At 34.0% G+C, this 16,383-nt stretch overlaps 1 protein-coding gene across 1 annotated transcript; it reads left to right on the top strand.

Moving 5' to 3' along the window:
* The first annotated feature begins 2,388 nt into the window (after positions 1–2,388).
* On the top strand, positions 2,389–15,033 carry srd5a2b (steroid-5-alpha-reductase, alpha polypeptide 2b). The gene is made up of 5 exons (XM_056470639.1): positions 2,389–2,774; positions 11,402–11,565; positions 14,083–14,184; positions 14,321–14,471; positions 14,633–15,033. Exons 1-5 carry the CDS (start codon positions 2,500–2,502, stop codon positions 14,697–14,699), a joined length of 759 nt encoding a protein of 252 aa, XP_056326614.1. The 5' UTR covers positions 2,389–2,499; the 3' UTR covers positions 14,700–15,033.
* The last annotated feature ends 1,350 nt before the right edge of the window (positions 15,034–16,383 follow it).

The raw sequence follows: 16,383 nt of genomic DNA on the forward strand, positions 1-16,383 counted from the left end.
TTGTTTACTTTATTATTTACTTTATTTTTTAGAAGTAACAAAATAGATGTTTTTATTTTAAATAAACATTTTTTTTACTTTCTTATTAGAGAAGCCAAAAATGTATCATGGGTTCCATAAAAAATATTAAACAGTACAACTGTTTTCAATTTTCAGAACAAGAAATGTTGAGCACTAGCCAAAGACTTATGAAGGATCACGTAATGCTAAAAAACATAACAGCAATAAATTCAATTAAATAAGTAACTGTTTGGAGTATTCATATCATTAAACATTATAGTACTTATACAATATACATTCTAGTTATATTTAAATTAATTAGTATATAAATTATATAATTTACAATTGAAGTCAGAATTATTAGCTCCCCAGAATTATTTCCCTAATTTCTGTTTAACGAAGAGAAGATATTTTTAACACAATAATAACTGATTTATATATTTTTTCTCTTTGCCATGATGACAGTAAATAATATTTGACTAGATATTTTTCAAGACACTTCTATACAGCTTAAAGGGACATTTAAAGGCTTAACTAGGTTAATTAGGTTAACTAGGCAGGACAGTGTAATTAGGTAAATCATTGTATATCAATGGTTTGTTCTGCAGACAATCAGAAAAATATATAACTTAAAGGGGCTAATAATTTTTTCCTTAAAAGGTGTTTAAAAAAATTAAAACTGCTTTTATTCTAGCTGAAATAAAACAAGTAAAACTTTCTCCAGAAGAAAAAATATTATCAGACATACTGTGAAAATTTCCTTGCTCTGTTAAACATCATTTGGGAATTATTTAAAAAAGAAACCAAAATTAAAAGGGGGACTAATAATGCTGCCTTCAACTGTACATAAAATACTTCATGTAGATGTACAGCACTTACTATAAGGTTAGGGTTTGGTTTATGTTTATTGCATGTAATCATGTATAATTTATTGTTATTACCAAAGAATTACTTTTGAATTAAGAATTGAGAAAAAAGAATGACTTTTGCTGATTGTTCAAATTACTTATTTAAAAGGAGCAAAAACAAAAAATCTTAAGTTTTTTTTGGGACAACTTAATTGTTTTTATGTTCAATCCTCTTAAATTTGTGAAAACTAATAAGTTCCTTCATGTTGTCCCAACACAATAATTCTGACCTCAACTGTGTGTGTGTGTGTGTGTGTGTGTGTGTGTGTGTATATATATATATATATATATATATATATATATATATATATATATATATATATATATATATATATATATATATATAGTTGAAGTCAGAAATATTAGCTCCCACTTTGAATTTTTTCTTTTTTCAATATTTCCCAAATGATGTTTACTGAGCATGGAAATTTTCACAGTATCTCTGATAATATTTTTTCTTCTGGAGAAAGTCTTATTTGTTTTATTTCGGCTAGAATAAAAGCAGTTTTTAATTTTGTAATAAAAATTTAAGGTCAATATTATTAGCCCCTTTAAGCTATATATTTTTTCGATAGTCTACAGAACAAACTAATTATACAATAACTTGCCTAATTACCCTAACCTGCCTAGTTAACCTAATTAGGCCTTTAAATGTCATTTTAAGCTGTATAGAAGTGTCTTAAAAATATCCAGGGAAATATTATTTACTGTCATCATGGTAAAGATAAAATAAATCAGTTACTAGAAATGAGTTATTAAAACTATTATGTTTATAAATGTGTTGAAAAAAATCTGCTTAATGTTAAACAGAAATTGGGAAAAAAATATACAGGGGAGCTAATAATTCTGACTTCAACTATACATATATAACATAATATTTGTAATGTATTTACATTATAAATGCAAAGTTCCTTGCATATATGAGACATGCTTTTACAGTCTGAGAGAAGATGTTCTTTTGATAAGTATTGATACGTCAGCAAAAACAAGAACACACACACACACACACACACGCATGCACGCACACACACACACAAACATAACGCCCAGAAATGTGTCGATACTCAAAAGAATAAGCTCTTTCTCCAAGCCTTTCATGCTTTGACTTGAAACAGGTTGATCAAGGACAGATAGTGGATAATTACAAATGAGAATCCAATACCTCTGTTGAATCTTTTGGAACATAAATATATATGATCGTGCCTTCAGCAGGTAACCTCCATCCTGCTGATGACAAAAACATCAGTCTATCCTCTCCGACGTGCACAAAAAAACAGACACGCTTTTGTTTTTAGACCATTCTGTGAACAGAAAACTGATGCCCCCCACATCCCCCCTCCCACCCCCATCAACTAGTGCATTTCTGGAAAAATCTCCCTCAAAATGTCAAAAAAAGGAAATGTCTTTGAAAAAGGCATTCTCACATTTCAGCATGCTGTAGCACGGTCAGGACTCCACTCTCGCCTTGCTTTTTTTTGGGGAGGAGCTGCTTTTAGACGCTGTGTTTGTGCAAATCTGCTGAGGGGTTAAGAGGGGAGATACAGCATTAGGCTCATACCTGGTTTGGAAACGGACGGATACTCGACCTCCAATGCAGTGTCAGGAGCTCCTCGTTCGGGGCCTGAGTTTAGGGATGATCCTGGGTGGGGTAATGCACTTTATTTGTCTCATGAAATCTCACGCTGCCTATGGCCGCTACGTGGACACCTCGGGCAGCTCCATGATGGTGCCCGCAAGGCTAGCGTGGTTCCTCCAGGAGATTCCAGCTTTACTGGTGCCCTTGCTTTTGATGATGACCACCGATGGAAACCACGACACTGGGAAACACCTGATGCTCTGGACCTTCTGCCTGCACTACTTCCAAAGGTAATCTGGAAAAAAAATGGGGTAAAGAATGGGGGAGTTTTTACTCAGAATCTGCTGGTAAATTTTTACAATCACTAAGAAATGAAAAGTAACGCTTAAATGTGAAATTTGAGAGTAGAAAATCTGACTTTTTTATTGGAAAATCAAACTGTGTGCATGATGGAGAAACCATTGGCGCGGATGATGAAAAGCTATAAACTGTTAGGGTGATCATGATTCTAAAATGGAAACTGGAGACGTTTCCAAGTTCAACTGTCGAAATGTCATTGAAATCACACTTGCTGTCTATAATTTATCATTTTTTGTATGTGTTTTAATTGTTGTGGATCCCACAGAATTAGAATTATTATTATTATAAATAATAATGAGAATCTTTGCCAACTTGTTTAATACAATTCCCCAATATTGCACTTTAAATGATAATAAATAGAAAACAGAATGTTGCGGCAAAACTAAAAGTGGTTAAATGTGAAAACAAAACAATTTCATTTTGTATTTAACCCTGTAATAATAACTTTTTTTAACATTTTAAATATTATTATATGTTTGTACTTTTGAAACTAGATCTTTACTAGCCCAAAACTGGATTATTTTTTAGCATTTTAAGCTCATTTTGAATGCAAAGTATTTGCTTTTCTGTATATGTAATTGCTGCAAGCATTATTGTTTAGTTGATTCTTATCACAAATGGTAAAACAACAAAACTACACCCTCAAGCCCTGTTAATTTATGAATGTACGTGATTACCCTGAATGTACGTGACTACCCTAATAGAAATAATATTGTCTCTTTTGATATATTTGATGATAATACTGTTCTGCTTTAGTCCAGGTTCAGATCTTCATGGCTAAAGAAGCTGTGAATGATTTCAGGGGTGTCCAAACATAGTCCTGGAGGGCCGGTGTCCTGCAAGGTTTAGTTTCAGCCCTAATTAGACACATCTGAACCAGCTAATTAAGCTCTGTCTAGGTATACTAGAAACTTCTAAACTTCCATAGTTTAGCATGTTGGAGCTAAACTATGCAGGACACCGGCCCTTCAGGACCGAGTTTGGACACCCCTAATAGATGGCAGCACCCTCTGTTGGTGACAATATTAAAAAGATTGCTCAACCATTTTGATCAGGCCTTTTTTATTTTATTTATTTATTTATTTATTTATTTATGGGCTGTAAAATGTGACTGGATAAAGCTCTAATTTTAAAAGAACACACAAAAAAATTTATCAACTGATCAATATACTATATACTATATACTATATTTAAGAACTTGTATTATACAGTATGTTATTATTTTTATTGGCAATGGTTTGATTCCTCCAAAACACATGAACTGGAACAGGCAGTTGCAGACCTGAGACCAGAAGTTGAAAGAGATTACCTTATGTCTCATTTACCTTATGTCTCATTTAAAAAATATTATACTGTACTTCTAAAAGCATAATATTACAGTGGAAACATAATAAAGCCATGTGTCCTCAAAGAAGTTTAATCCACCAGCACGACAACGCACTGTTTACACAGCGTTTTTTGAAAATGCACTGTCAGATGAAGAATAGTCAACTTTGAGTTAAATGCAGCATTGCAGAAAAAGTGTGATTTCTACAGGTGGTTTGTCAAACCCACTCAGCTAAGTGAGACACACTCAGTTTTGGGTTGTCATGTGGTGAGAAGAGGGGGGCAGTTGATTGCAGAGGAGATGGGATTAAGTTGACATTTGAATGATAATACACTAAAAAAATATTGCTGCATTAATGTTTTTAGTTGAATCAAATGATAGTTTCTAGTCATCTCAACTTACATCAGTCAAACTGATATTAAATATTAAGTTGAACTTTTAATAACATAAAAAGTTTAAATTTATTAAAATAAGTTTAAGTAACTTAAACATTTGCTGTCATGACTTTTTATCATGCATGTAGTTTTTTTTACAGTGTAGAGAATCAGCAGTTCACTAGTAGCTTAATGTACAACCCCAAATCAGAAAAGGTTGGGAAAGTATGGAAAAAGATAAGGATAAGGATACAGGTACTTGACTGGCCTGCCTGCAGTCCCGACCTGTCTCCAATAGAGAATATGTGGCACATTTTGAAGTGCAAAATGCGACAACTGCTGCCCACTTTAAGACTTTTCTGGAAGAATGGGACAAAATGACACCTGAAACACTTCATCACTTGCTGTCTTCAGTCCCTAAATGTCTTTTAAGTGTTGTGAAAAGGTGTTGCAACAAACTTGATTGGAATATGTGTTTAAAAAAAACATGGAACACATTAAATAATGTTTGTTGTATTGTCTGCAATGAAATGCAAGTCAGTAAAAAAGTACATTTAGAAATCACTACTTTCTTTTTTTATTTGTATTTTCCATACCGTCCCTACTTTTTCTGATTTGGGGTTGTAGCTTATTAGCTTAACAAGCACTATTGAGGAATGAAAAGACTTTCAACCAGCATAACAAAAATGTTTTTTGAACCAAATCACATACCCTGCCTTAAAGAGATGATGAGTGAACAGGACCTTGTCAAAAAATATAGGTCAGTTTTTACTAGGAATTTACCATTATGAGAAGATTTACCAGATATGTGTGAACACTGTGTGAAAGCAGAATGAAATTACTAATATGAGCATGTACAAGGTTAGAACGCACTGGTATAAGAGTAACTCTGTGCGAGTCAGAAGATTCTGATCCAGATGATGCATTTATGTGCTGTTAGATGTGCAAATGTCCAAAGCACAAACCTAGTATGTGCAGTAATATGTGTAAACAGCACTGTTTTTTAGCAGCATGTAGCGCTTCTTCCTTTGGATGCTAGCATTAGAAGTTGCTTAATAAGATGTCTCTGAGCCCAATGCAGCTACATGAATGTGAACATTTGAAACAAAAATGATGGCTCCCACTTTATATAAAGCCTTAACTACTATGCACTTACATCAAAAAAATAAGTACAGTGTAGTTACTGTGTTCATATTGTATTGCATATGAATTATATAGGTATGGTCAGGAACATGTTTAGTGGTGTGGGTAGGTTTAAGGGTGAGGGGATGGGTCAACACTGTAATTATAACTGTAACTACAGACATTAATTACAAATTTAATTACATGGAGATCATTTTAAAAAGATAAGTACATTCTAAAACATGTATGTACAGTACATATAAAGTGCACTGTACCAAATGATTAATTAAAAAATTAGTACATAGTAATTAAGGCCACTTAATATAAAGTCAGACCAAATTAGGTTTTCATTTTTCACCAAAACGTTGACCATGTGTGCCCCTTTAGGAAGTTGTAGCCATTTTGACGTCATTTCTGGTTAATGGGCTTCTCAGAATTTACTGGTGTTTTGAAACTCTTAATGGTGCTATAAGGATTATTGTCCTGTATGTACCGGTGAAGTGGTTCTGGTAATTTTACAGCAATTTACTGGTATTTACTGTGTAAAGGAGGGTTACTTTTGTTTTGCAATAGGAATTCTCTTTTACAGTCATATCTATACACTGTAGTCTAAACTCTGAAATCCAACTAGCATCACTGTATTTTAATTACTGAACAGATCTGTCGATTTGATATCATTATCATTAGATGATTTTTAAAGTGTTGTCTTCTCACTGCCGTTTTTGTTTGCTTGTTAATAACCTTGGAGACTGTCAGGATTGCAGATGGCACTGGGATGTTTGTTAACAGTATATGACTACAAGAGCACTTCTGGGCTGTATTCCAGAAAGCAAGGTTAACTTAACATCTGCTAAACCCTGAATTAATGGCTTGATTAAATCTAAACCTGCTTACTCGATGTATGTCCGTTACAAAACTGCTCCTGGGAATAAGTTCAGTCATCTCATTTTATGTTAACCGCGAACATAAAATACATTCTCTACAGAACGTCGAAACCACAAGTCCCCATAGAAACAGAGGTCAAAAAGCAGTGTGCCACACCTCTCCTTTCTTTTTCTTCAGATTAATAATAGATTACGTTCTTAAAATTTATCGCATCTCTTGGTAGTTGTTCATTATTTGTAGTATTGCTCTTAATTCTTTAATATTTGTTTTATTGTGAGCAAGAATTATAAACTTTGCAAGACGATAGTTACATTAACAATTTACAATTACAATACAAATAAAAATGAACATTAAAGGGATGATTCATTGAAATGTTAAAAATCCTTGCAAGATAATGTAAGTTTATATGCGGCTGGGTCAGTTGGTGTTTCTGTATGGAGTTTGCATGTTCTCCTTGGGTTCGCGTGGGTTTCCTCCGGGTGCTCCGGTTTCCCCCAGAGTCCAAAGACATGCGGTACAAGTGAATTGGGAAGGCTAAATTGTCCGTAGTGTATAAGTGTGAGTAAGTGTGAATGGATGTTTCCCAGAGATGGGTTGCGGCTGGAAGGGCATCCGCTGCGTAAAAAACATGTGCTGGATAAGTTGGCAGTTCATTCCGCTGTGGCAACCCTGGATTAATAAAGGGACTAAGCCGAAAAGAAAATGAATGAATGAATCAATGGTTGGTTTTGCTTCCACAATTCTTATAAAGTGATATATATTTCTGTAATAAAATGACATACTGTAAGTGATACTTTTTATTGAAAGCATTCTGTTATAATAATGAAATATAATGCATATCCAGATATAAAACTAACAGTTAAACATAACCAACTCCACAAAACCTCCAATAAAAAAGTACATACATTTTTTTTTAAAAGAAAATGACTAAGTAAGACTCTATTGGGATCATGTAGCCCTTTGAAGCTGCACAGATGCTGCAGTTTGAAAGTTCAAACCACTGAGCACCACAGAAGTCCACTGTATGAACATAAACTTATGTTGGATAATCTGATTCCCCTGATCAAATAGCACAAAATATCTTTGCCTTGAGCATATTAAGGTATTGAATTATACTCAGTCTTTCATACCTACAGTATGGCACAATTGCAAGCGCAAGCAATGCATTTTTGGCTTCAGTTCAGTACTTTACTTAAAGGATTAGTTCACTTCAAGAATAATAATAAACAAAAATCCTCATAATTTACTCACCTATTAAAAGTGACCTTGTCATTTTTTACTTTCTTCAGTGAAAAATAAATTATTAGATATATATGTTTTATTTATATATATATATATATATATATATATATATATATATATATATATATATATATATATATATATATATATATATATATATGTTTTGGACTTTCAAACTTCTGTTTCTATGGAGCCTCAAAGGGCTACGTGATCCCAATAGAGGAATAAGCGTCTGTCTTAGTCATTTTCTAAATAAGTAAATACATAAATAAAAAACTGTATGTTCTTTTTAACCACAGAATGCTCATCTGGGATGCAAGGTTTTGGGATTACATGATTTTTCTTTCGTTTTTTTTTCCTTAAAGAAAATGACTAATCATTTTTTTCCTCCTCTGGGATCTTGCAGAGCCCTTTGATGCTACACTGAAATGGCAATTTGGAAGCTGGAAGAACCACAGACATCCACTATTTGTAAAAAAAAAGTTATTTCAAAGAATGGAATTAACATCTTGACAAGGGGTTGAGTAGAAATGTTCATTCTGAAAGTGAACCAATGAATTAATGACCCTTAATTAATGGTATATCATCAATAAAGGTTTCTGTATTCTACATAAAGCCCCTTTAATTTAACAACGTTAATAAAAGAATGCTATGGTAACACTTTCAAATAATGGTCCAATAGTTAATGTTGGTTACTGGATTACTGGACTAACATAATTCATTTATTACAGTATTTATTTATGTTTTTAACTTTAGTTAATGTTAAGTTCATATTAACCCACAGTGCATTAATGGGGTGGTCCACTACTATATCATATTTTAAACTTTAGTTGATGTGTAATGTAGCTGTGTGAACAACATCTCTGAATGTAAAAAGCTCAAAGTTCAATGCAAAGGAAGACCTTGGTTTTTACAGAGTTAGCTTAGCAAAGCCTACTATGAATGAATTTTGGGGACTACAAAAAATACTTCCGGCACTTGTGAGATCACAAAGGTACTTTTACGCGCACACACACTGCGCAGCTAAGGGCCATGGCCAGAGGCGCAGTAATGTTATAGCAGAGAGCGCTAAAATGCATCCAAACGCTGCTGTTTCCACAGAGCTTCGTCTGTTTCTGTATTTGGGCTTCCAAATGACACGACGCAAAGACAGAAGTGCTTATAGTTCAATATTAATTATGTTCCAGAGAATTATAAAATACATAGCAAGCATGATTTGACAATTTGATTTAGCTACAAATTCATATTTATCAAATTGCAGTACACACACACACAGACACACACACTTCACCAGCGCGTTCGTGTCTCTCTATGTGTGTGCGCGACTTTGCATTGATTCTCTATAGGCAGCTTTTCCATGCGTTTTACATCTCAGATAATGAAGTCGAAAAAGATATGTGGATCATTCATATCACTTAAACATGCATATTCGGAATATATGTGACAGACGTTGTGTAACGCGTTGAGTTAAAAATATACAGGATAGTTCAACTAACTCGTGTAGCAGCAGAAAAATAAATCAAGGCTCACACAGGTCGCATCACACATCTTGTGCTTTATTCTTCTGTCACGACATATTACAGAAAATAACTTAATCCGAGCATCAGAGTAAAAGAAAGTCACACATTCACACACACACACACACACACACATAGACACACACAAAGACGATCTCTCTCAAAGGAGCCGCACCCCATTTTCACTTGTTACAGACACATGTCAGATTTTATTTTAGAGAGCAGGAAGGAGGTTGACTGACTGTTTACACAGCAGAAAAGCGCGTGCTTGTATGGGCGTGATGTGGAGCCGATCCGCGAATCGCAGCACGTTATGACGATGACCAATCAGAGTCACTTGAGGGCGGGCCTTTCAGAGGAACTAGGAAATATATCAGTCGTTTTCCTGTTAGCTGAGTAGCTGTATATAATTAAAGTGAGATTTATGAAAAAATAACATGATTTCCTTCAAGTCAAACATGAGCACACATTGCTTTGCATCTTATAAACACAACCAAGCCTTAAAATTACATTCTGGACCACCCCTTTAACTAATGTTAATAAGCACTTATAAGCACTTTAAAAATAACTTTAGATTTTAATAATGCATTAGTAAATGATGAACTATGATAAATAAAAGCTTTACAAGATTATTCATATCTAACTAATTTTAGTAAATGGGACATTCTACCAGAAACGTACATTATCTGACCCTGAAATAAAAACATAAAGTATTTTATCCCAAAAATGTCTAAAATGCACTGAATGTTGATTTCTGTGTTCTGTAAAGGAATAAGTCATTCATTTGGTTCTCAGATTGTTTTTTTTTTATTAAAAACACTTTACAAATTTACAAACCCTGTCATTGTCCTTGTCCTCAGCCCAACTGAACCTACAGCTTTAATAGTTTTGTTAAGCTAAAAACTGTTATTTAGAAAAAAAAACTAATAGCAGAAATAGCAAGTGTAAGTTGTTATCATACACATCAATTGATTAAAAACATTAAATTATAAATAGATTCTACAAATACTTCAAATATATTATACAATTTACAATTGTCCCCATGTTGCTGTCAGTCCTGTCACATTTGCATTATATTTAACAAAAAATGGGTGCAATACACCTTTAAGGCTATGACTCGGAAGTGACATCATTTGATAAAGGAGAAGCTGGCAGTGATCAAGGATGCTTTCTATCATTGAATTGTATGATTTTATGCTTCTTTTTTGTAGGTTTTTTGAGGACGACAAGCTTAAAGGTCAGGCCCTGTCACATTTGACAATGTACAATGATGAAAATGTACAATTCTGGTAGAATGTCCCAAATACAATACCATTTACTAATAACTAATGAATCATTCTTCTAAATTCTTCGAAAGTGTTACCATTGCTAGTGTAAAAAAAAGCTGATTTGCTAGAGCGGATGACTCTGTGTGGATCAAAACAACTTTAAAATTACATTAGCATGCCATAAGACCACACTGAAAAAATTATTTTGCTTCTTGTTTAAACTACTTTATTAAAATGAGTTAAAACAATACAATTATTTTGTGTTTTTTGGGACAATGTAATTGTTTTATGTTCAATCCACATAAAATTAGTTTAAATTTGTAATCGATTTGTGTTGTGACAACATGAAGTAATTGTGTGAAACTAAGACAGTGCATTTTGGCTAGTAATTTGTTTATTTAACATGCTGTGAACCCAAATCCAGTCACGCCATTTCACCAACCTGGATGTGCTATCTAGCTCACCCAGAACAAATGAGGAAAAAAATACCCTTAATCCAAAGACAAAAGGGATCACGCTAGGCAGAATGTTCTAGATTCCTGCCCCTTTCGACAATCATGTTCTGTTCACAACAAATCAAGCCTGCAGAAATGTAACAGCAGAAATAATTTGAGTAATTACACTTAACTGCCCTCTAAATAAAGTGTGAATAAAGTGAGAAACGCCTGAATAATTTAACAGAAACATGATCTGGACAAAACACAACAGGTTTGTCAGATGGTGTTATGATCTGGTACTACAAATTTACCAAAGTACTGTAATGCACTGTAGGCAGACAACCAAAAGATTGAATTTAATATGTATGTACTTTCCGGTTTCCAGGAGCTGTATCTACTCTCTGCTGACCAAAGGACGGCCGTATCCATTTAACATCATGCTAACAGGGGTGGTGGTTTGCTCTATTAACGGCTTCCTGCAGGCACACTATCTGCTCCACTGTGCTACATTTCACAACACATGGTTTTCTGATGCCTGTTTACTGACTGGTAAAACTTGTTTACTGATATAATTAATTTAATACTAGGTGGTTGTGCAATAATCAGAACTGAATTGAGAGCCAAAACCGTTGCATAAGGTGATGGAAAATTATTATTTACAATTTTATTTAAGAAAGTGGAATTAAATCTAGGGTACGCTCAAGATAATTGGGGTTACACTACGGTGCCCTTGTTACATTGTAATTGCTCAGTTAAATACTAAGTAATATTAATTAACAACCCTTATTAATATAATGTTGGGATTGTTGCATTATAATTTGGTTTAAGGTTATTATGTGTAATTACCTGCTATTACTATAGTAAATAAACAATCATTGAATTTACAGCCTAATTTTACTGAAAGAATTTTATTTATTAAATTCACATATAAAAAAATACTATAGTAATTTGTAGTAAATACTGTAATGTTTTTGATAGACAGCATGGTGGCTCAGTGGTTTGTACTGTTGCCTCACAGCAAGAAGGTTGCTGGTTCGAGTCATTTGGGCCAGTTGGGATTTCTGTGTGGAGTTTGCATGTTCTCCACGTGTTTGCGTGGGTTTCCTCCGGGTGCTTAGGTTTTCCCCACATGCCAAAGACATGCACTATAAGTAAACTGGATGAGCTAAAGAGTATGTGTGAATGTGAGAGTGTATAGATGTTTCCCAGTACTGGGTTGCGGCTGGAAGGGCATTCGCTGTTTTAAACATATGCTGGAATAGTTGGTGGTTCATTCCTAAGACTAAGCCAAAGGAAAATGAATGAATGAAATGTTTTTGATTCATACTATAGTAAAGTCCTTGAATTGATCTGTTGTGTTTATGCTATAGTTATGTGGTACTGTACAGTTATGGCTACACAATAACTATAGTAATATAAACAAATCACCCAATACTGTAAAACCTAATTTACCAGAGTTTACTGTAGTAAAAACTAAAGTTTTATTCTACAGTATTTATTACAATTTATCAGTTCACTATAGTTAATAGTATGCTGTGGCATTCATTAACAAAGACTTGTGATTACTGTAATATATACAGCTTAAAACACTTTACTATAGTATGGTTCAAAACCACTATGTTATTATTTGTAAATTACTACACTAACTGACAAAAGTCTTATCATCGATTCCAGTTGTATAAGCAACAAATAATAACTTGACTTCTAGTTGATCATTTGGAAAAGTGGCAGAAGGTGGATTTGACCAATGAATTATCTGTTGAACTGCATCCCAATCATCACAAATACTGCACAAGTCCTATTGGAGCCCACATGGACACAAGATTCTCTTAGAAATCAGTCAAGTTTGGTGAAGGAAAAATCATGGTTTAGGGTTACATTAAGTATAGGTGAATGCGACACATCTGCAAAATGGATGACAACATCAACAACCTGAGGTATCAAGACATTTGAAGGAGGAGGCATTGAAGATGAATCCAAAGAATCTTGATGAACTCTGGGAGTCCTGCAAGAACACTTTCTTTGCCATTCCAGATGACTTCATTAATAAGTAATTGGAGTCATTGCAGAGATGTATGGATGCAGTCCTCCAAGCTCATGAGAGTCATACACAATATTATTCTTTTTCCACTGCACCATGACTTTATATTCTATACTGTACATTATTTCTGTTAAGTGACAGGACTTGTCTAAGCAAAGTCAGACCTACTGTCCTTATTAGAAAATTAAAAATCAAGGTATGATGATATTTTATTTTGGTATAATAAGCGTAATCTAGAGGCCTTTGCCTTTCATATAAGCCACTTCTGATACCAAATGATCAACTTGAACTAGAACTATTCATGTGGATTTTAATAGGCGTTTTACACAATTTTTAAATAATTCATTGCATAGTTTAATGGTTTATTATTAAACGAAATCACTGTAAATTGAAAGAAAACTGAATTTTATTGGTCTCAGATATACATTTTTCTATGGATTTAATTGTACAGTATACGTGTAATAACAGCACTATTAAATAACCTGCAAATAACTTGCACTCTAAGTAAAAATGTTTTGATTTTAATGATAAACTATGGGCAAAAGGCCAACCAGGCAGTTAAAGTGCCTTTTAATGTGATAAAGAATTTGTGAAGTAAATTTTTTCCCCCAATTTCTGTTTAACGGAGAGATTTTTTCAGCACATTTCTAATCTAAACATAATAGTTTTAATAACTCATTTCTAACAACTGATTTATTTTATCTTTGCCATGATGACAGTAAATAACATTTTACTAGATATTTTTCAAGACACTTATATACAGCTTAAAGTGACATTTAAAGGCTTAACTAGGTTAACTAGGCAGGTTAGGGTAATTAGGCAAGTTATTGTAGGCCTATAATGATGGTTTGTTCTGTATTATCGAGAAAAAACTTTGACCTTAAAATGGATTTTAAAAAACTTAAAAACTGCTTTTATTCTAGCCGAAAATAAAACAAATAAGACTTTCTCCAGAAAAAAAAAATTCACTGTATATGACTTCAACTGTATATGATAATTATTTTAAACTGTATCTGTGCTTCTAGGTCTGATCATATTTTTCCTAGGAATGGGAATCAATATCCACAGCGACCACATTCTTCGAAGCCTGAGAAATCCTGGAGAAATATCCTATAAAATTCCGAGAGGTACAAATACATCGGGTTCTTTGTAATGTTAGCAACACTCATCATTTACTGTCTCTATCTCAGTCTCTGTAAGCAAACCGCAATTAGTGTCAGCGAATAAATGCTGAGCTGATTTATGTGTTTGTTTTAACTGCAGGCGGCATGTTCGAGTATGTGTCTGGAGCAAATTTCTTCGGAGAGATTGTGGAGTGGCTGGGATACGCTGTTGCTACATGGTCTTTACCAACATTCGCTTTTGCTTTTTTCACAATCTGCTTCATAGGCCCCAGAGCCTATCATCATCACAAGTAAACCCGAAATTCAACAATTACTCAGAAATATACAAACTGCACTAATCTGACATGCTTTCATTTGGAATTTTGATTGATTCAGTAAATTGATTTTCGACAGTACAATGCCGTGATGCACCGAAATAAATGTTAGAAGTGGTTTTTCTAATCTCTTCCAGGTTTTATAATGAGAAGTTCAAAGATTTCCCCAGATCAAGAAGATCTCTCATTCCCTTCATCTTCTGAGGAGCCACGACGGATAAAATGAATTCATCTTCTCAACTGCTGCAATGAAGAGCTGTTCTTGGGGTTGTTTTCATAACCTGATTTACCATACATTATGTGGGAAATTTTGCCACACGTAGGAAAGTATCTAAAATGTAATACTCAAATATGTAATGGTTTTTATTTCCTTGATAAAGGATAAATCATATAACAAAATGTTTTTATTACTTGTATGTAGTTGCAGTTGTTAGTGTAAAACTGTCATTTTTAGCGATAATTGTAAGTGGGTTGATTTCCCTAAAGAGTGTAAATATTGACTCTGTGATGCTACAGTATTAAAACCTAAGCGTCTTAACCAGCTTGTTTAAAAATCAGTAATTACATTTTGTTGAACAATGAGGGGTATTGACGGTGTCTGGTAATTCTGAACACAATTTTGCAAGTCGGTGATGCTAATTTCACTTTATCTTTGAAGTAAGAAGAAATGAATGGAACAATTACATTATGTGTGTTTTAGAAACGTTGTTAATCCTCAGAGTGATTTACTAGGAATATTTTTTAATCAAGAAGATGAAAGGAGGATGGAAGGCTTTTAGATAAAAAAAAAAAAAAAGCTAATTGTTCAAAATATCAGTTGTAACGTTAGGTATTTGTATATCTGGTGTAAAACTGTAAACATTTTGAAAGGTTTTCTGAAAAGGCAAAGTGGAAAAAGCCAGCATATAGGCTACAGTAAAGCAAACCCTACTTAAAAAACTGCTTAAACCAGCCTAGGCTGGTTGGCTGGTTTTAGCTGGTCGACCAGCCTGGTTTTAGAGGGGTTTTGGCCATTTCCAGGCTGGTTTCCAGCCATTTCCAGCCTGGTTTTAGCTGGTCAGGCTGGAAAATGCCCAGCCAAAACCAGCTATGCCCAACTTAAACCAGGCTGGTCAAGCTAGTTTTAGCTGGTCAATTTCCAGGCTGACCTGCTAAGACCAGGCTGGAAATGGCTGGAAACCAGCCTGGAAATGGCCAAAATCCCTCTAAAACCAGGCTGGTCGACCAGCTAAAACCAGCCAACCAGCTTAGGATGTTTTAAGTTGGACTTCTCAGCAGGGAATATTGTAAGCAAGCTGTGGAATCAGAAAAAGCCAAAACATTTGGAAAAGAAAAATACATAAATTATTTTAAAGACAAGTATTTACAGTACCTCACTCCTCCTCAGTCGTCAATTATGGACATTGAACCAGATTAGTGTACCTTCAGACCTTATAGAATTTGCCAACTTCGAATAAACCATGTTTACAACGAAAACAAATCGCTCATTTGTTTTGAATCGGTTCAGTAAAATGTCCAGTGATTTCCTTGAATCTGAAAAGGCATAAAGCGAGTCGACTCACTGGCTGAGTGAACTAAGAACTCTCAAACATGTATGCTAGTGAATCGTTCAATAAGCTATTACCGTATAAGGAGAAATTGACAGGAAACAAATCTTCAATTCCTGAGCCATAGATACATTAGATGATTAACAACTGGATATTAAAATACAATATAGATTTGAAAGGAAAACTTTACATTTTGTGAAGAATTACTAGGAAACATGCTCGTTCTTACAACGTATAATTTCGTTTAAATTAGAAACTTGTGTGGGAATTAAGCTGATGTTTTCTCCCTTACTGCAATAGTTTCATCAACTCTACCTGGAGATAAGTGCTTGCTCAAAGGC

The sequence above is a fragment of the Danio aesculapii genome, chromosome 13, assembly GCF_903798145.1.
Source record: "Danio aesculapii chromosome 13, fDanAes4.1, whole genome shotgun sequence".
NCBI lineage: Eukaryota > Metazoa > Chordata > Actinopteri > Cypriniformes > Danionidae > Danio > Danio aesculapii.